This window comes from Macrobrachium nipponense, chromosome 33, assembly GCF_015104395.2.
Source record: "Macrobrachium nipponense isolate FS-2020 chromosome 33, ASM1510439v2, whole genome shotgun sequence".
NCBI classification, from domain to species: Eukaryota; Metazoa; Arthropoda; class Malacostraca; order Decapoda; family Palaemonidae; genus Macrobrachium; species Macrobrachium nipponense.
In genome coordinates, this window is record NC_087219.1 from 20,972,711 (window position 1) to 20,997,825 (window position 25,115).

The 25,115-nt window shown below is 42.8% G+C and overlaps 1 protein-coding gene across 1 annotated transcript in view; it reads left to right on the forward strand.

The window, feature by feature from the left end:
* LOC135203007 (5'-AMP-activated protein kinase subunit beta-1-like) overlaps positions 1-24,761 on the forward strand; it is a 34,137-nt gene extending 9,376 nt beyond the window's left edge. The window contains exons 2-6 of the mRNA XM_064232565.1: positions 6,236-6,408; positions 19,230-19,468; positions 20,041-20,162; positions 22,124-22,289; positions 22,586-24,761. Of these exons, the coding sequence (XP_064088635.1) occupies positions 6,236-6,408; positions 19,230-19,468; positions 20,041-20,162; positions 22,124-22,273 (684 nt within the window). The 3' untranslated portion in view covers positions 22,274-22,289; positions 22,586-24,761. The remainder of the gene's footprint in view (positions 1-6,235; positions 6,409-19,229; positions 19,469-20,040; positions 20,163-22,123; positions 22,290-22,585) is intronic.
* The last annotated feature ends 354 nt before the right edge of the window (positions 24,762-25,115 follow it).

Here is a 25,115-nt window from a genome sequence, read left to right on the forward strand (position 1 = left end):
CCAGGTAAGTATGTACAAAACTTTATTGTAAAATGACAATATCATTTTATAAAAATATTTTAATCAGATTATCAAGGTTAGATATGCAAGCAGGCCAATGAAATGAGCTTATTATTATTGGATAGTTTAACCAGTATTAGATGGTTTAATCAGACTGTCACATTAACATTATTAAAAATCAAGCACAGTTCACTTAGTATACACGTTTAGGAGTGTCGTTCTGTAAGAAGTGTTTATCCATCATGTAATTAAATTTATTATATTAGTTTTGATTCTACTTATATTTTATATTTTGCACAGTCTTCTGTCATCTACTAAAAACTCATATTAATCCCCTTTGTCAGTTTGACATCACTGCAGAATTTTAAAAGAAATAACAAAAGCACATGACAAGGCTTATTACAATCATGGCATGGGCCAATATAATTATAGGTTGGACATTGAATATGAATCCACCGAGTAATTACTTAGCTATTAGTTTGTAACTATTGAGGCAGCTTGAATTTTGATTCAGTGTAGGTTAGCCCCACCCACTTATGGGGAAGAATTGGTACAACACAGCTGAAGAGCTCAATTTGTTTCTGCTGGTCAACAACTGAACATCAGTTGTTAGCAGCTTTGGTTTTGTATTTTCACCAGATGGTTGTCTGATCGCAGTGTTGCTGAAGTATTCATTCTTGTTGGTGGCCTTCACACTATATATAATTAGTTTGATTGAGACATTTTTTTTATTTATGTTTGACTAGTAAGTACTATACTAGTACTCGGTTTTGCAGCAGCCAAGTATGACTCGCACTGTTTGTTGTCATTATAGAAGGCAAGTTTTTCTGACCTGCGAAGAGTGTAAAGACTGGGATCAGGGGAAATGGAAAGCTTTGAATGTACACCTTGACAGACTTCAAAGAGATAGAAAGAGAAATGCAGCTGGTAGAGCCAAAGCTAGAGATTCTGCTAGCCAGATTTTGTCTCCTAAATTGGATATTGCTGATGTACTTATTCCGTCTATGCCTGTGACTGGTTCTTCCCCAATTACCAGCCCTCTGACTTTTCCATCTACATACTCCATTACCTGGCTCCCAAACTTCCGACCCCAATGTCATTGCCTGCCTTGAAGCCAGGATAGACTAGAAATTTGGTCTGCAGTCGAACCCTGCTATTCAAGGATTTTTCTAAGAACCCTATACATATACCCATTATTCATGGAAAATTTGCCGATTTGCAGTATTTTTCACAGAGAAATATTCACAAAATACTGTATTTTCATATAATTTTTGTGACTAACTGCACTTTTTGTGATATAACTATTGAAAATGCTATATACCTGTATTTTTTTAAATAGTTTTATCAAAAAAAGGGCATTTAATCTTGATATTGATATGAAAATTCAGTAATTTGTGGATATTTTTCATAGAAAAATACCTTGAATGTATGAATTTCATGAGAATAATGAGTATATAGGCAGTCCCCGGGTTACGACGGGGGTTCTATTCTTGAGACGCGTTGTAACCCAAAAATCGTTGTAAGCCATAACATCATAAAAAATCCTAAGAAAACCTTACTTTTAATGCTTTGGGTGCATTGAAAACTATGTGAACTGCATTCTTATTGCATTTTTCATAAAAAAAAACTTCCGATATTGATTATTTTGCATCTTTGGTGTCATATTTCTTCTGCCAGAGGAGCGTTGTAGGCATCGTAACCCTGGAAATAATTTCTGATGAATATAATTGAAAAGCGCCTTAACCTCAGAACGTTGTAAGCCGAGCCCGTCGTAACCCGGGGACTGCCTGTATAAGGTCCATAGAGAAATCTGTGAATACGTGAGTCCACAAATCCAGAGTCCGCGAATAGCGGGGGTCGACTGTAGTTGCAAGGGCAGTGACTAGGTGCAAGGAGGTGACTACTCATTCCACCATTGCTCTAGACAAAGGTCCTTGTCAGGTTCCCCTAAACCTGGGAGGAGGCATACCAGAGCTCCAAGGGAGATTGGTGGGGTTTGCTCATGGGTAGTTGCCCCCTCAGCTGAACCTGTTGTCTGTAAATCCCAGGACTCGGTGGACAGGTGTTGGAAAGGTGTCCATGTCGAAGTGCATGCGTTGTCCTCTAGTGATTCGGACTTGAGTGCAGGCAAGATGTGTTGTTGGCGCTTTAACAGTGTTTTTATGCCATTGAAAATGCACATATTAAGAGCTGAGCTCGCTTCCCCGCTCCCCTGTAAATGGCTCAGGGAACAGGAGCATAGTCAGCAACTTGCTTGTGGCTTCTAGGATGGTAACGAAGCTTTCTTCCACCTCCCATAAGCCATTTGAGCGTCCAGTAGTGTCCGAGCGCTCGGTAATGTCCGATCACCAAGTAGTATTCAAGCGCCCAGTAGTGTCTGAGCATCCACTTGTGTCCGCCCGTCCACCTCTCCGCTTTGCACTGGCTGTCAACCATTCGACGCCAAACACTGCTTCTTCAGTCTGTTTCAGCAGGTTTGTCCACCCCTTTAATTCCTGATCCTTTGTTGGAGCCTATTCAACGCTGCCTTGACAATATTTTGGGACTTACAGAAGCTTCCTGCAGTGACACAGGATCCACCGGACTTAGCTCACTCTCCAGTTTCATCTGACAATGAAGGTATTGAACAGGATCATGCTACCTTAGCAAAAGCAGCACTCCTTAAATACTTCTTGATTAGTTACCCAACTGTCTTCACCCCAGCAGCCCCAATGTCTCCTGCTTCAGCTTTTATGATGAGGAATCAACCTGTGAAGTCTTCCAGGCTTCCCAAGGTGGTCCTTTCTTCCTTATCAAGGAAAGCCTTGTCCAAAATTGATGGTTGGCTAGCAAAGAAGAGGGATCTCGGCAAGGCCGTGTTGTGCTCCCTTCCATCCCGTTCTGGGAGAAGCCTCCTTTAGTGTTGTCGCCCATCAGCTTGACAGCCTACTCCATAGGCTCAGAGAGGTTTTTGGCCAGTCACTTCATTTCTCAGGAAGAGAGCTATAGAGACACAAAAGGTTTCTTGTACAATTGTCTGTTCGTCGTCCCCAAATCATCGGGAAGTTGGAGACCTGTCTTGGACGTCAGTGCTCTAAATTTCTTTCAGAAAATGAAATTTAGAATGGGAACGAACCAGCCAGTCCTTTCATCCATTCGCCAGGCAGTTGGATGGTGACCATCAATATGCAGGACGCATACTTCCGTGTCCCTGTACATCCGGACTCCAGGAAGTACCTGAGGCTCTGTGCTTTGGCCTTTCTACAGCTCCTCAAGTATTCACTCGTGTTCTCGCCCCTCTGGTGAAGTGGCTCCATCTCATGGGCATCAATGTCGCCTGTTTTTGGACAATTGGCTTCTATGCTCCCTCTCAAGATCAAATTGCATGGAGGGCCTTTGGAGACGCTTCTTGCCCAGGAATTGGGCCTTTTAATCAACTTACATAAGTCACAGTTAGTCCTGACTCAATTAATTCTCTTTTTAGGGATGATGATCAACTGAATTTTCGGGCTTTTCTGTCCTCCAAAAGAGTCAAGTCCTGCTTTAGGACAGTCCAGTCCGTAACTTCCTCTCTTTTTCATCCTGCTCGACCAACGAATGATGAGTGCTGGCCACAGTCTCATTCATTGAGAAGTTCATACCTTTAAGAAGACTCTACACCAGGGTACTGCAATTCTTCCTAAAGGCCAGTGTGCACGGGAAAATTCTTCCAGACTCGTTCGTTTTTCCCATCATGCCTGAAATCAGTGGTGGCTTTCAGGAGGAAGATTTTTAGTAGGGAAGTCACTTCTCCCTCTGAGCCTCAGCTTAGCCTTATACTCAGATACATTGCATCTGAGTTGGGGAGCTCTTCTAGAGAACATGGAAGTGTACAGGACATGGTCCTAGGAAAGAAAGCACCACATCAGTGTGAAAGAATTGAAGGTGATACATTTGGGCCTCCAGTCATTTGCAGCAACAACCTTCAACAAGACAGTAGCTGCCCATTCAGACAGCACGATCACTCTGTCGCACATCAGAAAGCAGACAGGTACACACTCCTCCTCCATTTACGAAACAGCCAAGGATTCCCTTCTTTGGGCGCAGGGGAATCGCACCAGGATTGTTACACGACTCATCCAGGGCAAGCTGAATGTCCTAGCAGACGAGCTAAGTCATTGCAGACAGGTTCCTCCTATGGAGTGTACATTGAATCCACAGATATGCGCCAACCTTTTGGGAATGGTGGGGAAAGCTGTCAACAGACCTGCTTGCAATGGTGAGAAACCATCGCTTCTCCTTTTATTGTTCTTCAGCCCCAGACCCTCTCGCATGGGTGATGAATGCCCTGCTCCAGGACTAGTTGAACCTGGACGTACACTTCCCGCCATTCAGCATGGTCAGGGAAGTCTTAAACAAGTTTCTTCCTCACAGCAATACTTCAGTGACCCTTGTAGCTGTTCTGGCCACAATAGTTGTGGTTCCCAGACCTTCTCAGGCTGCTGGTGAACTTCCCAAGACTTCTGCCACAGAGACTGAGTCTTCTCAGGCAGCCACACTTCCACTGATTCCACTAAGGCTTATCTGCTCTTGCTCTGACAGGCTTCAGACTGTCAGGAAACTTGGCAGGACAAAGGGCTTTTCAAGACCAGCTACAGAGCCGATTGCAAAGTGTATGTAGATGTCTGTTTTCTTCTAAAGAGTACCAGGCCAAGTGGGCAGTCTTCTACAGCTGGTATCGAAGACATATCGTCTCTTCTTCTGATACCTCTCTAACATGGATGGGACATTTTTTGCTCTTCCTGAGGTCTTGTCAAGGCTAGCTACATCTACCATCAGAGGTTACAGACCCATTCTAATTTCTGTTTTTAGACATAGGTGCCTAGATCTGTCAGTGACCTAATTAAGTCTTTTGACACGTCAAGGCAAGAGAAAACAGTTTCGGTCTCCTGAAACCTGGACAATGTCCTTCAATGGTTCTCGGGCCCAACATTTGAGCCCCTTCACTCCATCTATCTCAGGGATTTAACAAGAAAAACCCATTTCTTGTTGCTTTGGGCTATTGCCAAGAGAATTAGTGAACAGCAAGTCTTAGATAAGGAAGTCAGATTTTCGCAGGGAGATGCGGTCTGCTCTTTCACGCTCGGGTTTTTGGCCGAGAACAAAACTCCTTCCAAGCCCTGACCCCATTCGTTCATCATCAAGAACCTGATGGATACCTTGGCCCAGAAGACCAAGTCAAGAGAGATCTCTGCCCTGTAAGGGCTTCAAGACATCTTGAGAGGACTGAGACAATAAGAGGCCCCTCTAATAACCTCTGGTGCCCAGTTAAGAATCCCTGCCGACTGCTGTCCAAGAACGCATTATCGTTTTTTTTTAGAGGTGTGATCTCCGAGTCACTCAGGAATTCAGGAGGTTTCTTTATCCATTTTTAAAGTCAGACTCCACGAAATAAGAGCTGTTGCCACTTTGTTGGCTTTCATGCATAACTTATTGCTATAGGAGGTATGCTTTCTATTCTCTTATCTCCTAGCGTTGATACAGGTTGTCGAGTTTTGGGGAGCTTAGGGGTACTGTGTACCTGGAGTACCCACCAGCCTGTTTTTATGATGGGTTATGGTTATTTTATTTAATGTGTAAGTAGCAGAGCTGTTTGGTTTGTTTTTTTGTTTTTTGTGGTACTGTGCCCAGGGCAAGGGCACTTGTTAATGCTTTGTCAGCCTTTGGAGTACTCCTTTGCTGCAAAGCTCCCAGTGAAGTAGGGGTGCTTAGCCCTTCATGGCTATACTGCCACGCCGCTGCATGTGAAGATGAGCACCAACCAGAGGCAGTATCTTCCTGCTGTAGCCTTCTCACCAGGAAAGGTTACAGCAAGCATTTCACCAATGCTAGCTACCTTTTTATTTCAAATTAATTTCCATTGCTGAGTGGTTTTAGGTAATGCATATATGTATGCCCTTGTAGCCCACCTCCTCTCAGTGTGGGATTACTTACCAAGTAAGTAATTACATGGTCGAAGCTCTCCCTCCTCATGGACATAGGGCACAAATGAATTGAGCTCTTCAGCTGTGTTGTACCTATTCTTCCCCGAAAGTTGGGGGGTTTAGTAACACACTAAAACAGTAGAAGTGTTACCATGAAATTCAAAATTTAAGCTGTTGCAATAGTTAGAAACTAATAACTATGTAATTACTTGGTAAAGTATTAAAACTATTTACGTATTATAAAAATGCCTTTTTTTTCTTCTTCTTTTTAGATCACTGCTATTTCTTTTCAGCCTAATTCAGATGGGAAAGAGAATGAAGACCCCATGCCAGCTAGGCCTCGGCCAGTCATAACACAGGGAAACAAGAAAATGCTCCCGTTTGTCATCAAGTGGACTGGAGGTGGTCAGAAAGTAGCCATTGCTGGTACATTCAACGATTGGTTGCAGATTCCAATGGTTAAGAGGTATATAATTTCTTTGTTACACAATGTTGATCAAAGAATTGTAATGCACTTTGTACCATTCAAGTTGTTTGTTACAGTTAAGGTTTTTCCATTCAATGCAGAAAGGACTGTACAAATAATTCATGTTACAGTGCTTGTTAAAAACTGTCCCAATTGTGCCATTAGCAGTTGTAAGTCTTACAAGTATTAGTACTAATGTAAACCATCGTGTTTAGATGTGCATCATCTACATATAGCAGCCCCCCTGTGACCCTCTTTTCTGCTCTCTTTAGTAGCTCCTTCCATTGCTGTGATAAACAGAAAAGGACATGCACTGGACTTTTATAGACGCCAACATTTATCTTGTATTCTTTTAGTACACTTGCCACTGTCTTCAGTCTCAATACATATAGTGTTTTGGTAGTGGAACATCACTAATATAATCAGTCTTTGGATTGTCCATTTAATTATTTTTTAAAGTTCCTCCAGCATGTGATATGATCTCTTCCTTTTTCTGTTGTACTATTCCTAGAGTTCCCTCGTTATAAAGATTGCTTCTGTTCATATCTCTGGCATGGAGTCAACTTAACAAATATTGATTTTATTGCAGTGTCTTACCGAACAATTATACAGCTGTAGGTTCCCTACAAATGGCAGGGAACCTACAGCTGTATAGTTGTTCGGTAAGTATGCAATAAAATTTCATTTTATAATGAAAATTCCATTTTTATTGTAGTGTCTTACCAAACAATTATACAGCTGTAGGTTCCCTGCCATTCATAGGGAACCTACAGCTGTATAATTGTTTGGTAAGTATGCAATAAAATTTCATTTGTTCATGAAACTTACCTGTCAGATATATATATAGCTGTATTCTCTGAAGTCCGACAGAATTTCTAAAACTTACGACACACGTAGTGGGAGTTAGGGTGGCTATCCCCTTTCCACTTTTGGGGTAAGAGAGGAGCAACTTCAGCAAGGAATTCATTGTTTTTCTGCCAGCTCTCGACTAAAGTTCAGTTGTATGCAGTCAGCTTAGATTTTGATTTTCATTGGCTTTGTTTTGGGAACGACCTGTGCTAGAGCCAGGGCGTTCTTCCATGAAACGTTCCTCTTCTTCCTTCTTCTCGAGAGCACCCACAAGCAGCTGAGCTGCTACTAGTCCCTGAGTTCCCAGAGGTGCCTGCGTCTCTAGTATACGAGCCCCCTTCTACAGTCAAGAATGTTCCACATGAATGGACTTTGCCTTCGGATTTTTTGGCGCATTCTGCAACGTGCTTGGCGCCAGATGCCAAGCGAGTGGTGCCAGCCATTCCTTTTTTCTTCCATAGATCCTTCACTATTACTGATTTAGCATCAGTTCTCTGATGTTTTGAGTCTGCTCAAGAAAGGCCCATCTTTTTACCAGTACCCTAGAAGTTCATTGCTGTCACCCGTGTCTTTGGAAGAGGATGTGAGGATGACGTTTGGGATGAAGGTTCACCTCCGACTGCTTATGCACCATTATTGAAGAACCTGCTGCATAATTTTGTACATGAACTTTCCTGTCAGATATATATACTTAGCTTAAGTCTCTGACGTCACGACAGAATTCAAAACTCACGGCAAACGCGACAGGTAGGTCAGGTGATCTACCCTACCCGCCGCTGGGTGGCGGGTGTATGAACCAATCCCCCTTTCCAGTCAGATTTTCTCTGTCGCCGGTGTCGACTGCACCTGTTGTCGGTACCTCTCGATATTGGATTCTTACTCGTTTTTGCCCTGGATTGTTTCATCGGACTTTTGGTGAAGTACCTGCTCTTTGGCTTGGCATTCGCGATTTGTGGACCGTTTTTTTATTATTCTTTAGATTTTTCTTGGGATTTCATTATGTCTGATTTAGAGATTAAGAAATCAGCTATGTTCAGAGTTTGTTCTGTTAGCGATTGTAAAGTGAGGCTACCGAAAGCTGCGGTAGACCCTCACACAGTATGCATGAAGTGTAGGGGGAATGACTGCTCATTTATTAACCCTTGTAGAAAATGTGGTAAATTGAATGAAGAAGAATGGAAGGCGCTTTCTTCTTATTTAAGAAAACTTGAAAAAGACAAGGTTAGGAAAGCTTCATCTAGGAGTTCTAGTAGGTCTCGCGCTAGCGAGTTTGAAGTTGATAACCTTGTTGTAGACGTAGCTCCTTTACCAGTTTCAGCCCCTGCTCCCTGCATCGAACCCGAAGATGCACCTTCAGAAGTGGACACTATGAGAGCCACTATTCGCAGCATGGAGTTGAAGATTAAAGTGCTAGAAGGTAAGAGTGATAGTGATATGTGCAGTGATCCCAGTGCAGTGGAGGGTGCGTCTGATCGGCTCCCTAATGCTCCTAGGCCTAGACCTCTTCCAGACTCCCAGACCCAGTGGAGGAGGAAAGTCGAAAGCCACAGGAAGGTTAGGGAGTACCCCCACCGGTCAGGCGTCCCCTCGGTAGCGCCTGATGTTCGCTCCCAGGCTACCTTGGATCGCGCCAAGAGAGAAGTCTTACGGCAATGCTTCTCGTCTTCGCCTTCTCCTTCGCCTAAGCGTTGGAGCTCCTCGGAAGCTTCTCGGCCGTCGAAGAGAGCCTGGCAGGCTTCTTCCGCTCTTCCCTCCAGCCCTGAAGTTTTTTCGGAAGATCTTGGATTAGAAGTGAAGAAACCGAGGATTTCCGTTGGAGTTTCGTTCTCCTCAGTAAGGATCAAGCTGCTTTCTCCCGTTAAGGACTTGGGAAATCTCCTGCGCATATTTTGGCTAGTCTGCAGGCGCAGATTACGGCTCTGGCTGACTCCTTGATTGTGACTTCTCGTCGTAGGAAGGACGTATCGCTCCCGGTAAAGAAGTCCAGGCGCTCTTCTCCAGGTTTACGCTATTCGTCAGTAACCGCCCTCTCTCCAGGATTGGATCGTAGTACGAGGCGCTCTTCAACGGACAGGTGCTCTCCTGCGGACATTGTTTCTCCGTCGGACGAGGGGCAGGCTTCCCATAGACGAACCTCTCCCAACAGGCGCTCGTCTCGAGACAGGATCTCTCCCTTTGGTAGGCGCCAGGAGCCTGGTAGCCGCTCACCTTCAGGCTTCCGCTCTCCTGTGACCAGGCGCCCTTCGACAGACAGGCGCTGTTCGCCTAGCAGGCGCTCTTCTCCTGTCAACCGCCCTTTGCTTAGCAGGCGCCAAGAGCCTGGTAGACCCGCTTCTCCTGCCAGGCGCTCTTCTCCTGATTTTCGCTTTCCTCGAGTTAGGCGCCGGGAGCCTGTCAGACGCCTCTCACCTTGTAGGTGCTCGTCGCCAGAGATTCGCTCTTCTCACAGGAGGCGCCAAGAGCCTGATAGGCGCTTCTCGCATGGCAGGCACTCTTCGCCAGGCAGCCGCTCTCCTTTAGACAGGTGCCAGGAGCCTGATAGACACATTTCGCCTAGTAGGCGCTCTTCGCCAGATTTTCGCCCTGCGTTCGTTAGGCGCCAAGAGCCTAGAGTACGCCCTCATCCTGACAAGAAGGAGTTTTCAGGCAGAATCTCAACGGAAGTTATGACTTCCCCGGTTAGATGTCAGAGTTCTTCCAGGCGTTCTTCCAAGGATGGACTCTCGGCTGAGGACAAGATAGCCTATCATCGTAAGGATTGTGAAGGATCTTCGGCGGAAGAAGAACAGGATCCCTCGGAAGAAGAAATTCCTAAAGATTCCTCCATTTCCTCATACAAGCGTTTGACGGACCTGTTGCTTCAGGAATTCGGAGACGCCCTTTCTCCTGTCGCCCCGCCCTCGCCTCTATCGTTATTTTCGACCTCGAAAACTTCGAAGGTTTCATCCTGTGTCAGGATGAAGCCTGCAATCTCTATGAAGAAGGCACTTAGAGGTTTTGGCGAGTGGCTTCTTTCGAAGGAAGAGAAAGGGAAGACGGTGTTCTCTTTCCCTCCTTCTAAGCTTACTGGAAAGCTAGAGTTCTGGTATGAATCTGGAGAACCCTTGGGCCTCGTTCTTCCCTCCTCGTCAGACTCGGACTTCTCTTCACTGGTGGATTCCTCTCGATGCTCTGCCCTCATGTCTGCTAAGACGACATGGGGGATGAATGAGCTTGACCACCTGTTGAAGGGAATGTTCCGAGTCCTGGAAGTATTCAACTTCCTAGACTGGTCTCTGGGCGTGTTGGCCAAAAAGACGCAGACCCCAGATTCCCTTTCACCTGAGGATCTTAACAGTGTTCTCACGTGTATGGACAAGGCTGTGAGAGATGGATCGAGCGATGTCGCTTCCCTTTTCGAAGCGGGAGTATAATTAAGAAAAGATCTGTATACTGTTCGTTCGTGACGAAATCAGTATCTCATGCTCAGAGAGCCTCTCTCCTTTATTCTCAGCTCTCTCCTCAACTCTTCCCTAAGAAGATCATTCAAGATGTTTCTAGTGCTCTTTCAGCTAAGGCTACACAGGACATGCTAGCCCAGTCTACCAGGAAGCCTCGCACTTCTTTCCAGGCTAAGACCAAGAAAGAGACTCCCGTTAGGCAGGAGCCCTTTCGAGGAGTCCCTCCTGCCAGAGCTTCTTCCTCTAGAGGATCTAGACCCGCTAAACGAGGGAAGATCCATCAGAGGGAAGAAGTAGTATTCAAGTTCTCCAGACATCAGTGGGTGCCAGACTACTGAAGTTTGCCAACATCTGGGCCCAGAAAGGGGCGGACAACTGGTCACTCTCGATTGTCTGCAAAGGCTACCTCATTCCCTTCATATCAAGACCTCCGTTGACGACGACTCCGAGGGAGTTGGTAGCCAAGTACAAGGACCCCATCATGAATCAAGCCCTTTCTCTAGCAGTAGATCTTATGCTGGAGAAGGAGGCGATAGAACTAGTGAAAGATCCTCATTCTGCGGGTTTTTACAACAGACTGTTCCTAGTTCCCAAGAGCTCAGGAGGATGGAGACCGGTTCTGGATGTAAGCGCCCTGAATGTCTTCGTAGAAAAGAAGAAGTTCGCCATGGAGACGACTTCTTCAGTGTTGGCGGCTCTTCGTCCAGGGGACTGGATGGTGTCCCTAGATCTTCAGGACGCTTACTTCCATGTGCCTATCCATCCTTCTTCACGGAAGTTTCTGAGATTCATGATGGGAGGGAAGATCTACCAATTCAGGGCCTTGTGCTTCGGCCTCTCGACAGCCCCTCAAGTTTTCACGGGTTTAATGAAGAATGTAGCGCAGTGGCTACATTTGGAGGCAGTGAGGCTGTCGCTCTATCTCGACGATTGGCTGATCAGAGCAAGCTCACAAGAATGATGTCTGGAGGACCTACAGAAGACACTTACTTTGGCAAGTTCGCTGGGACTTCTGGTGAACTTCCAGAAGTCACAGTTAATCCCCAGTCAAGAGCGGATATATCTGGGGATTCAGATAGTTTCTCTGGATTTTCGGGCATATCCATCACCAGAGAGGATTGCTCGTTGCCGCGAGAAACTAACGACCTTCCTAGAGAAAGATGCATGCACAGCGAGGGAGTGGATGAGTCTGTTGGGGACACTCTCCTCGCTGGAGCAATTCGTTACTCTAGGAAGGTTGCATCTCAGACCTCTCCAATTCTTCCTTTACCAGAATTGGAGGCGTCTCTCGCAAGGTTTGGAGTTCCCCTTCAAGATAACAAAAGGAATCAAGAAGGACCTTCTGTGGTGGGCAGACCCTCTCCGATTTGCAGAAGGTCTGTCTCTACACATGCCGAACCCGAACCAGATTTTGTTTTCCGACGCGTCGGAGATGGGTTGGGGTGCGACCCTAGGGTCAAGAGAAGTGTCAGGCACCTGGGAGGGGGAACAGGTGTCCTGGCACATCAACAACAAAGAGTTGATGGCAGTGGGGTTGGCGTTAAAAGCCTTCGAGCCCCACGTCCGAAATGCTATAGTTCAGGTCAACTCGGACAACACCACAGCCTTGGCTTACATAAGAAAGCAGGGGGGGACACACTCCTTCTCCCTGTACGAAACAGCAAAGGACCTGCTGTTGTGGTCTCAGGCAAGGAAGATCGTTCTCCTCACCAGGTTCGTACAGTGAGAAAGGAAGGACAGGGCCGACCTCCTCAGCAGGAAGAATCAAGTGCTCCCTTCGGAGTGGACTCTGCACTCAGAAGTTTGCCAAGACCTGTGGAGGTTATGGGGCAGACCTCATATCGACCTATTTGCGACAGCAAAGAACGCGAGGATAGACCTCTACTGCTCCCCGATCTCGGACCCAGGAGCAGTGTCAGTGGATGCTCTCCTTCTAGACTGGAGAGGTCTGGACGTCTATGCCTTTCCTCCATTCAAGATTCTGGGTCAAACCCTCAGGAAGTTTGCGGCCTCGGAAGCGACAAGGATGACGCTGGTAGCTCCATTCTGGCTGGCCCAAGATTGGTTCACAGAGGTACTGGAATGGTTGGTGGACTTTCCAAGAGGTCTTCCACAAAGAGTAGATCTGCTCAGACAGCCCCACTTTGACAGGTATCACAAAAACCTCCCCGCTCTCAATCTGACGGGCTTTCGACTGTCAAAAGTCTTGTCAGAGCGAATGGGTTTTCAGCAAAGGCTGCTAAGGCTATCGCCTCAGCTAGAAGACCCTCTACCCTTAGAGTCTACCAGTCGAAGTGGGATGTCTTCCGCCGTTGGTGCAGAAACCAGAAGCTTTCCTCTTCCAGTACCTCTGTGACCCAAATCGCAGATTTCCTGGTATTTCTCAGGGAAAAATGCGGTCTTGCAGTTTCGACCAACAAAGGATATCGGAGCATGTTAGCAGCTGTGTTTAGGCACAGAAACTTAGATATCTCTGACAACAAAGATCTACATGATCTGCTAAGATCTTTTGAAACTTGCAAGAAAGCCTCGACTGAAATTCCAAGCTGGAATCTGGATGTGGTTCTTCGTTTCCTTAGGTCCTCGAAGTTTGAACCACCCCAGTCAGCTTCTTTCAAAGATCTTACGAAGAAGGCTCTGTTTCTTTTGGCTTTAGCATCTGCCAAGAGAGTTAGCGAGCTTCATGCTCTAGAAGGAAGGGTAGGTTTCAAAGGAGATTCCATGATTTGTTCCTTCCTTCCTTCTTTTCTGGCCAAGAACAAGAACCCCTCAAATCCTTGGCCAAGGAGTTTTGAGGTTCCAGGTTTAGCTCCCCTGGTAGGGGAAGAGCCTGAAAGGACTCTTTGCCCTGTGAGGAGTTTAAGATACTACCTCCAGCGGAAGAAGACTCTTAAGGGCATTAAGGACAGACTATGGTGCTCTGTAAAGGATCCCAGTAGACCATTGTCTAAAAATGCTTTGTCCTTCTTTATTAGAAGTCTAGTGAAGGAAGCACATATGGCTTGCGGTGAGGATCAGTTCAAGCTTTTGAAAGTCAAGGCTCACGAGGTAAGAGCCATTGCTACGTCCTTGGCTTTCAACAAGAATATGTCACTCCAGAATCTGATGAAAGCAACATTCTGGAGATGCAATTCAGTACTATTCGCGAACCACTACCTTAGAGACGTCAAGATTACTTATGAAAAGTGCTTCGCGTTAGGCCCGTACGTATCGGCGGATTCGGTGCTTGGGCAGGGAACTGAAGCACATCCTTTGTAAATTCTTCCCTTGTTATTTGTATTGTGTTTTTTATGGTTGTTTCAAAGAGGATGCGGGTAGGCATCTCTTTCTATTTTTAGTACTAACATTAGAATGGTTAGGTGATCTGGTTTGTGTTAGAGCTCCCTGCATTGGTAGTGGTCAGGCTCTGTCATTTAAGAGGGCGAATCCCCGTTGACATGATCCGACTTGGATTCTACTGAGTAAGCGGATATCAAATCCCTTCGGTAGACCCAAAGAGTCTTTTCAGCTGTAGGTCACGCCCTCGCTGTAGCTCTTCAGGCTATGCAGACTAATAGACAGTACCTATGAAGTCTTCAGCCTTATCAGGTAAGAACCAAGGTTTGTTAGTATCCTACAACAGATGTTGTTTCCCCTTTTTTCCTTGTTAGCTCTGTCTCTTTCCCTCCACCAAGGGTGTCAATCAGCTAAGTATATATCTGACAGGAAAGTTCATGTACAAAATGATATTATTTTACAATAAAGTTTTGTACATACTTACCTGGCAGATATATACGATTGATGGCCCTCCCAGCCTCCCCTCAGGAGACAGGTGGAAGAGAAAATCTGACTGGAAAGGGGGATTGGTTCATACACCTGCCACCCAGCGGCGGGTAGGGTAGATCACCTGACCTACCTGTCGCGTTTGCCGCGAGTTTTGAATTCTGTCGTGACGTCAGAGACGTAAGCTAAGTATATATCTGCCAGGTAAGTATGTACAAAACTTTATTGTAAAATAACAATATCATTTTCCCAGGTTTCTTCACTCCTGCTTCTCCAGCTTCAATGTTTTTCATGATGGATAGCCTGCAGATGACAGACTACTGAAAATGGTACTTTCTCCTTTGGCGAGGAAGGCTCTCAACGTATCTGATAGTTGACTAGCTGAGAAAAGAGAGCAGAAGTCTTCATTTATCTATCCCCCTTCTTGTCTTGTGCAGGAGGTATTTTCCTTACGAAACTGGGGAAACTCCCGCTCTAGAAGTGGTTGCCTCCTCCTAGGGAGATTTATCCAGTCACTCTTCGCACAGGTCGGCTTTCAACACAGCCAAAATGAAGTTCTCCCCTGTGGAGATTGATCATCTTAAAAACCATTTCAGGATTTTTGAGGTTCTGAGTTTCCTGGATTGGTCAGTGGGTGCATTGGCCCAGAAAATAAAAAACTATTCCCCGCTACTGGAAAATTTAGCGACTGATTGGCTGAACATCCTTTCATGCATGGATAAGGACATAAGGGATGGGACTCAATAGTTGGTATTGCTCTGTGCCTTAGGTATCCTGAAGAAATGAGAGCTGTTAATGATTTTCTTGCACACCAAACCTTCACGGCAAATCCGTGGATGATCGTTCTCGGAACCTTAGCTTCGATGGAACAGTTTGTTCATTTAGGAAGACTTCATATGAGAACTTCAATTTTACCTGCGAGCCATCTGGGACAAGAAGACACACATGGATACATTTGTCTTCCTAATATTACAAGAGGTAAAGGAGGATCTCCTTTGGTGGAATGCAAAGGGCAGACTTTCTCAAGGGAAGTCTGTCTCCATTGAGCCCCAACCTAGACTTTCATGCAGATGCATCCGTCCTAGGTTAGGGAGCCCCTTTGGGAAATCAAGAAGTTTTGGGACTGTGGCCCAAAGAACAGAGACACTGGCACATCAGTCTGAAAGAGATGACAGCACAGCCATTCAACTGGCTCTACAGCATTTTGCATTGGAAATCTATGGCCAGGTACTAGTGACAGTACACTCCAACAACACCACAGCCCTGACGTATATAATGAAACAAGGAGGGGAGGGACACATTCATTCTCCCTTTACAAAGGAGCAAAAACCTTTTTTTATGGGCAGACAACAAGACCAAGTTGGTGACTAGATTTATCCAGGACAGATTCAACGTCCATGTGGATGGGTTGAGCCATCATAAGCGGGTACTCCCCATAGAACGGACTCTTCATCCTCAGGTGTGCGAGGATCTTTGGAAACTGCAGGAGAGACCACTTGTAGCTCTGTTTGCGATATAAAAAAAATTATCACCTCCCAATTTTTTGTCCACCAGCCCTGGACCCTCTTGCTTGGGCAATGGACACCATGTTGCAGGACTGGTCGAACATGGCCCTCTATGCGCTTCCACCATTATGCATGATATGGGAGGTGATCAACAAGTTCAGGAGTCCCTCAAAAGTGTCAGTGATCTTAGTGGCCCCATTATGGCTGCGGCAGGAATGGTTTCCAGACCTCCTATTGTTAATGGCAGACTTTCTGAGGCTGTTACCACATAGAGTAAGGCCCAAAGTACACGAGCCACTCTGTGGCCCCACAGAGTGGCGTCTGTGTTTGGCGGGGATTTGGCTTCTCTTAGGTTTCTGTTGTTTATAAGCTGTGGCGGGGTTCAGCGACATCTTGCCACTGGCGCTTGTGTGCTTGACTTATCTTATAAACAATGGAAACCTATGGGAAGCCACATCCCTGCCACACACCGACATCACTCTGTGACGCCACAGAGTGGGTTGTGTACTCCTGACCTAAGTCTGCTCAAACAGCCCCATTTCAGCTGCTTCCACCAGGGATTGTCCACTTTGGTCCTGACAGGTTACAGACTGTCAGGAAACTTCTCGGACAGATGGGATTTTAAGAACTGACTCGGAAGCAGTTGCAAAGTGCAGATGCACCTCTTCTGGCAGAGACTATCAGGCCAAGTGGGCAATCTTTAGAACTTGGTATAGAAGACATGACATCTCAGCTTCTATGACATCTGTAGCGGTTATTTCAGACTTCCTCCTGTATTTAAGGATGACTAGGAACCTGTCATCGTCTACAGGGGCGTCCTGGACCAAAAAAGTGGGTTTTGCACAGTGAGATGCCATATGTTCTTTTACCCTGGTCTTTTCAGCCAAAATATTATCAAAAGTTTTACAGAAGAGGAGAGGAATTAGAACTGTCGCTGCTCCCTTGTCCTTCAGACACAATTTATCCATTACTTCAAGTTTACAAGCTACATATGGGAAGTGTAGATCAGTTTTTGCAACCCATTACCTGAAAGACATAGAAGTGTTATTCGATAATTATAGTGCTTTAGCGCCATTGTCCGTGGCTGGCAGGGTGTTGGGTGAGGAAGTGGAGGGAGCCTTTCTTCTTATCTTTTTATATCTTCACCTTGGTTTCAGGTTTCAGGTGTTGAGTTCAAGGGGAGCCTGGAGGCACTTGTGCACAGAGTGCCCTCCTGTCTTATTTTTAATGGTTGGGTGGTGCTTTTATATTGTGGTGTAGGTGATTTGTACTTTTTTGTCTGGTCTTTATTTAGTCATTCTGTGCCCCGGGCAAAGGTAACTGGCTATTTGTATATTTTGTAGTCACTGGGTTCCTCCCTTGCCACATAGCCCCACTATTATAGCAATGCATCTGGCCAACTAACTACACCCTACATAGGTAAGATGGCACTCCCATGGTTCAGCTTTATTTTAAATCGGCTGCCATTAGTTTGTTGTGCCACCACCAGGGTGGCGCCACATATTGTTTACAACTTCAAAACTGCAAAAATTATGGCAATCTCCTTTTTTGTATGAAAATAGTTATTAGTAATGAAAATATGTGAAGTTAAATATGTTTTTGATATTAACCTTACAGGAATAAATATATTTTTTAAAAGATCTAGTTGAGAAGGCTTTAATAAGTCATAACTTTTACACAAAACAATGATATATTTGGCACTCACGAATTCCTTACTGTGTGCTTGAGAGATAGGTGATACGGTTTTGATAATTCTTTTTTCTATGTAACTGTGTATTTACCCATTCGATATGCAACCCATGAGATCATATGATGCTAGAGGTAAGGAGCACAAGCATAAATCTTTCTCTGTGCAAGAAAATGTATATTTCATTAGTAAATAGTTAGTGTTCATTTTCCTCAGTAGATGGCCCCGTTGTGCTTTGTTTACTTTTTGACGGGGACATTCACATGCACTGTGATTGCCGAAATTCATTCATTATTTTTTTCATCTCACTATCCTCTACAATCAACTTAAATGATGAAGAAACTAATAGCAATTATTATGAAGATACGAAATTTAGGATATGGAAGTTACCGATAATGATGTGCAGATTAGGAGGAGCTTAATATTGTAGTTGACTTACTATTAGGCTAACTCGGGAATGTAGGCTAAATGTATTAAAGTACATTATTTTAAAGAAAATTATACAGTATTACATTATAAAATGATGAAGTTAAAATATATGAGTAATAAAATTATAAAAAGCAGTGTCAGAATGTAGCCAAGTACTAGGCTACATCAGAAACTAAGCTATTTGTACATGGAATTATTATGTTTACCTACAGGCTTCATTTTTTATTATGAGTATATGTATTCTATATTCCGGGATTTTCTGTGGTCCGGCAGTGGCCTGGTCCCAAGGTTTCCTGATTTAAGAGGTTGGACTGTAACTAGCTGTAGCAGCTCTCTTATCAGATAGGAAACAGCAAGCATTTTATTCATATTATTTTCTGTTAAATGCATTATTATCATTAATAATGTTTGGAGTAGAAACAAGCCATATCCCACCTCTGGGTCAATTTGGGATTCAGCAATGTAATTACTTACTTGGTAAGTTACATATAAGAAAAAACATATTTATGATAAAATAATGTTATATATACTATACTTACCAAGTAATTACAAATCAGACCCCTGCCTCCTCCCCTTATATGGGAAAAAGGCAAAAACACTTGAACTTGCTGAAGTAGTTCCTCTCTTACCCAAAAAGTGGGCGGGGCTAGTACCTACACCAACACTAGTGCTACAATGATTTTCAAAAAATTTTAAGCTACTGGTGAGTGAAACTGTAAGCAATGTGATTACTTGGTAAGTACATATATATAGAACATTATTTTATCATGAAAATGTAATTTTATTGCGCAGTAGTTTGCAAGTAAACATAAAATCTTGGCTGTTAATTTCGAGCCTTGTAGGGCAGGAGTACCGTCAATGTATTTCATGCAGTGCACTGTAGGTGTTACTTAACGTTCTTTTGCAGCTACAACCACTGCTTGCATTCCTTTGACTGTACCTCTGTTCATATTCTCTTTCTTCCATCTTACTTTTCACTCTCCTAATAATTGATTCATAGTGCAACTACAAGGTTTCCCTCCTGTTAAACCTGAATGACCTCATAGGTCCCAACACTTGGCTTTAGGTGTAAATTCTGTAGTCTATATTCTTAATTTTGAGAATAAGTATGATTTGTATATCAACCACTGCCTGTGTTTTTACTTTAAGTGAGAAAGACTTCATAGCCATCGTTGATTTGCCCGAGGGTCATCACGAGTACAAATTCTATGTTGATGGAGAATGGAAAGTGAGCACTGACGAAGCTTCTTGCGACAACAACATGGGCACCAAAAACAACATCATCACAATCAAAGACCAAGATTTTGAGGAGTTCGAGAATGCTCTTTTGCGTGACCCCAATGACAAGAATAAGATAGAACCTAGCAGAATAATCATTAGAGATGAAGGTATGTGTTGTGATCATGTTGATTATCTAATTGGATATAATTGTGTTTAAAATAATATCTGTAATATTTATTTAACAGCAATGAAAAGTTGTCAATTGTTTTGGTTATCTATTTTCATGCTAACTTGTTATTTTGACATTTTCAATCACAACTAAGTTTAGCAAAAATTTAAGTAGAGGAAAGTTGAAGAGATTGGATAACCAAGTAAGGTAAGATCAGCAAGAGTACATAGAAGAGCGAGAAAATAAGTTATCCAATGGCTTAAATTATAGCTGGATTGCATTCTGCCTTTTAATTTTTCTTTGTTCCCATTGGTCTCTTCATACTAAGCCATCCAATTTCGTCAACCTGACTTTACTTCAGTTTTCGCCATAACTTAAGACACGCCTTTCAGACCAGTCTCATAACTTCGAAAGTCATTGTTATACAGTCATACTACTCAAGAATATTAATAATAGTACAGTAATATGAACCCTGAATTTTTTCTTACGATATAACAGTCATTGATGGCCCCAAACATGTAAAGATTAACTTTACTATATGTTTAAATCAATTTTATTCCTTCCAAACAGAAAAGAAAGATGATTTTAGTCAAGACATCCCCGAATACCAGCAGCTGGAGAAAATACGAGGGCCTCCAGTTCTGCCACCACATCTTCTGCAAGTTATTTTGAATAAGGATACTCCAATTTCAGTTAGTACTATTTGTAATTGGTTGTTCTGACATGTATTCAAACCATCTTATGCACATGATTATTCTTTGCTGTAGGCTCGTTTGGTGTCAAGCTCGGGGAGGACCATTACCTTGTGGAACTCCTGGTATTCTCTTCATCTCTTTTGTTTACAAGGAACTTCTTGATATTGTGGTTATTTGGACCAGGTCCCAGTGGGAGACAGACCACCTTTATTTACTTGAGAGACATCACACCAACAAGTCCTTCTTAGGATCTTTAATGGCTACTCAGCTACTTGGACAAAAAGGCATCTTGCCCAAGGGAAGAGGCCTGGACATAGAGTAGATCAGTATCTTGCTTAAAGTTCTTGGTAGGCATGAGTCTGCATGTGTATGAGTGATGAACTGAACTCTCCCATTTTTCTTTCCTCCTCCTGACTTCAGACATCTTGCAAGGAAATATCATCTGCCTAATGGGGCCCTTTTTACAAAGGACAAAGGTTTAAGTACTCCATTGAAGCAAACTTCAGTTATTTTAAGGTGAATTGTATTTTTCCAACATATATGAGCTTGTTGTGTCTCATGTACCTAATCTCACTTCCATCAGTTCTGTATTTGTGCTTTTGTAATTGCTGAAATCAGTAAGTGCTGTTTACAGTATTTTTAAGATTGTACGTCTGCTTAGGCCTTCAATAGTTATTAGCAAACGTATATCCTAATTTATATAGTTAGGTTAAGGGAAGTGGGAGGTCGCCAGCCGGCATACAGACACTGAATACCGGCAATAATGTATTTAATTCTATTTACAATTAAAGAAGGCACAACGGATAGTATGTTAAGTACATGAACTTTCTGTTAACCGCTGGAGCTTGAAGCTGCAAGGGGCTTGTTATGGAGTGGAATATGTACGATTATCCGGTTCGTAACCAGATTACGTGGAAGTTCAGCAAAGGTACTCTCGTCCCTGAAAGGGAAATTTACGACAATTAAAGACTAGTTAATATGCACAGATATGCTAATCCACTTAGCCATTTCTTACACTGCACTATTTGACTTATACAGATTATTTCTACTAATGGACGTAGCAATAAGTCTTATAGGAATTACACATTATGACTCCTAGAGTTACAAACAGTTAGCACTTAGACATTATGGAGAGAGAGGCTACGCTCAGGTGAGGGGAGACGGTCTTGGGCAAGGCCCGCCACGAGGGCACGCCGCAGGGCAGCAGAGGGAGAGGAAACAAAGGATCGGTGGATAGGATTTCTTTCTGTACGGATAGGAAGGATGGATGGGATGTTATCATGGGGAAGGAGGAAGGATAGGTTAGGGTACGAGGTTCTCATACAACAGACACCTACCTTTTAAGGGAGAGACAGTTGCCTCTCGGAAGGGGCAGACAGAGGACAGCACGTCCACCTCCTAAGGCTATCAATCGGTGAAGACCGGCCACCCACGCCTCGGTTTCCTGCCGCGCATCCTGCGAAGGTGGGGGTTTACCCCCCCTGGAGGGTTTTCTACTGGTCAGGAACCTTTTGTCCTTTTTGTTTTAGGCCTAGACTTGCATCACGATTCCCCATTTGGGGGGTGTCAACTTGGCGCTGTCGTCTTGCGGTGTCATCTGAAAGTAAGAGACCTCGGGGAGGAGACTGGTCTAGGAGAGGTGGGTGCGTGGCGAGGCTCTGGGTAGGGACAACCAAACTGCATTTGTTCAAATTCCCAGGCGACTTCTCTCGTATGAAATGCTAAAATGGCGGATTGACCATCACGATTGACAGTATCTTGAAGCACTTCAAATGGCTAATAATAGGGTTCCTACAGTTTCACTTTTCATTCTGTTGAACATGAGAAAATCAAGGGACTGCAAGTAAGGGTCATTAATTTTTATAAAAAAAATAGTTTTGTGTTACTGAAAGTTTTTGTGTATACTCTAAGGTCCCATTCCATATTTATATTCATTTATATATTTTTATTTTTTACAGTGTGAGCCAACTCTTCTCCCAGAACCAAATCACGTTATGTTGAACCACATGTACGCTCTTAGTATTAGAGATGGAATGATGGTTCTGTCCACGTCTCACCGTTATCGCAAGAAATGTGTCACAACTCTAATCTACAGACCCATTGAATAGGCCTTGGATTTAGGAGGTAAGTTCAAACAAATTTTAAATGTCATATTGTCTTCATACAAACAAGCAAAAGGCTATTTATTTGCCAAGTAGGCTTCCATGCTTGTGGGCACATATTTGAGAAAAGGAAACCAGAGTGAATAGAGGTCACATACAGATGATTATGGTTGCAAGTAAGATATACAGTTGCAGAGGAAACTAGTGAATGAACAAATATTTTTGAATGAAATGTTAAGACTTTGAACATTTTATTCAGCTTTAATTGGGAGGGATGATTTGATGTGTACTTAAAAAAACCTACTTTGTATCTTTCAGATAGAGGCTACCAGCTTATTGTTACATGCCACGTCTTTGGATGACTCGAACCATTTCTCTTTGGATGTTAAAACTTTTTTTTTTCTATTGCTACAAGTCCTTCATGCCTCGATGGCTGATAAGTGATATTTATATTATATATTGAATCCTGCAATTATGAAAGGCATGCTTATGTGTTGAGAAGGGCTACAAATTTTTTGACATTGTAACGGCTACATATCGTCTCGTAGGGTGTAGGTGCTTCATAAAAGCCGTTCATTTTGTCAAGAGTTTGGGAAAAAAAGGTGTTGTCTTAGTTGGTGGTTATGGAACTATCAAAGTGGTAGCCTTTATGTAAGTTGTAGTGCCTTTCTTCTTGGCCTATTCTTTCATTCTTACCAATTAGGTTTTTTTCCACTTACCATCAGCCTAATGATGGAAAACTTTATAGTGTTTCAAGTTTCTCACTGTCTTTAAATATAGCAGAGCTTGCTGTTTATGTGGAAGTGCAATCCAAATGAGTCATCTGGGACTTACTGAAGTATTATCATAAACTTTTAGAAGTTTGATCGCACATTATTCTTGTGCACAAGGAAAAATACTGTACTCTAGACCGTTGAAGTGACAGATAAGGCATCATGAGTCTTTGCATTTTGGGATTCTTGTTCAAGCAGAAATGCCTAAGGATTTGTTCATAAATCCAACTTTGTTTGAAGTATGGTAGCTTACTATTTCGTTGTGAGTTTTGCTTGCAATTTTTATACATAGTAGTGTATAGATTTTTTCATTGCATTTTGGTAATTTCATTTTAGATATAGGTTTTGCTTTGTAGCCTGGAGCTATCATTGTGGACGTTTATTGCGCAAAATGTTGGTATTAACGAGGTGGGAGTCCTCATTTCTTATGCAGCAACGTTAGTCCCTTACATCCCATGAGAGCTAGTTCTTCATCGCTTGAGGCTTGACATCCTGAGACTGGCCCTCCCCCCCATCAACAAAAGTTATATAGAATTTATATAAAATTGCTCATTCCTTTCTTAATCCCTCATGCCAGTGCTGAACAAGATATTGTACATTTACGATGTATTATGGTTGATGCCTCTATTGAGAATGGGGACATTGCGATAGTCCTAGAAGTCACTCAGCATTTTCTACTTGAATGTCAAGGAAGACTGTATATAGGGAAAGGAAGCATATGCATTATAAAACAAGCATTTTTAATACATGTATAATTGTACAGTAGAATGTACTGGAAATGTGTGTTTTATATGTGTTGTATACATGTAAAATATATATATACATATACACATATTATATACGCAGTAGATAAGCATCAAAATCATATTTGTCCTATATGGGCAGTGCCCATATGTTGGCAGAGATTGAGAGCAGGGTGAAGTGATGAACTCAATACAAGACATTGACATTACTGGAATACAGTACATATATCATTTACATTAATCTTGAGGTATGGCTGTATTAATATTAAAACATAGGAATACTTGTACATTTATACTATATACAGTACTTTCAAACAGGAATTAACTGTACCCTACTTTTAAACTTTAAACCTAACAAATTCCAGAGGTACAAAAAATGTTCAACTTAATCATTCAGTTTACTACAGCTATTTAAAAAAGATGTTTATAGTGCACAGGGCTTTACTGTACTATACCCATAAAAAAGACAAAATTTAGTTATACGTATTACTTTTGTACCCAATATAAATTCTTTAGAAGGGTAACCTTTGTTAGATGCATCTATTTTGAAAGTAGGAGACATCTGTAAAAGTAAAGTGCTGTACAATTCTATTAACATTTAATACATTTCAAAATATGAAAATAGACTTTAACATGTGTTGAATACAAGACACAAATAACCAGACAAATCTCATGAAAAGAGTACAGAACACACCATGAAATACGATGTTAAAACCATCTTCAAAAGTAACCCACGCCATTGTGGGCTAGATCATTTATTTTTTCAGTTACGTAGGTGTTTTTCATACTGTGATTATTTCCAAAAAAATGTGCTTGATTGAAGCTTTTAATTCAAATGTTTAGGATTTTTCTTAATATTGTATGTTTCATTCTTTTCCTTTGCTGTGTGTGTATATATCTTACACATAAGCCTATTAGTGCTATATTTCTGTAACAAGCTCTATGTTGCGGAGAAAATAAAAGACATAGACTATATCACTATCCAAGTTTCATTATCAACCTTTAAGCTCTTCTATCATAAGCCCAGTTTTACTAGAAATTTATTTATAAAGGCTCACAGAGATCATCCTTAAAGAAAACCAAAGGGATATTAATTACCATATGGTGGGCTCCTATGATGATATGTTTTTTCAAGTTTTTAGTTACAATTTCCACCTTGTTGTGATTGTGTTATCCAAGTGTAACTCATCATTTCCTCTTATGATGTCGTTTTGGATGGTGAAATACAGTACATATCATTGCTTCTGAGTCTAGACCATTAAGTCTTATTTCCATGGAAGCATCTTATCAGCTTCCAGCCCAGCATAGTAGTGCTGCTGGAAATATGTTTAA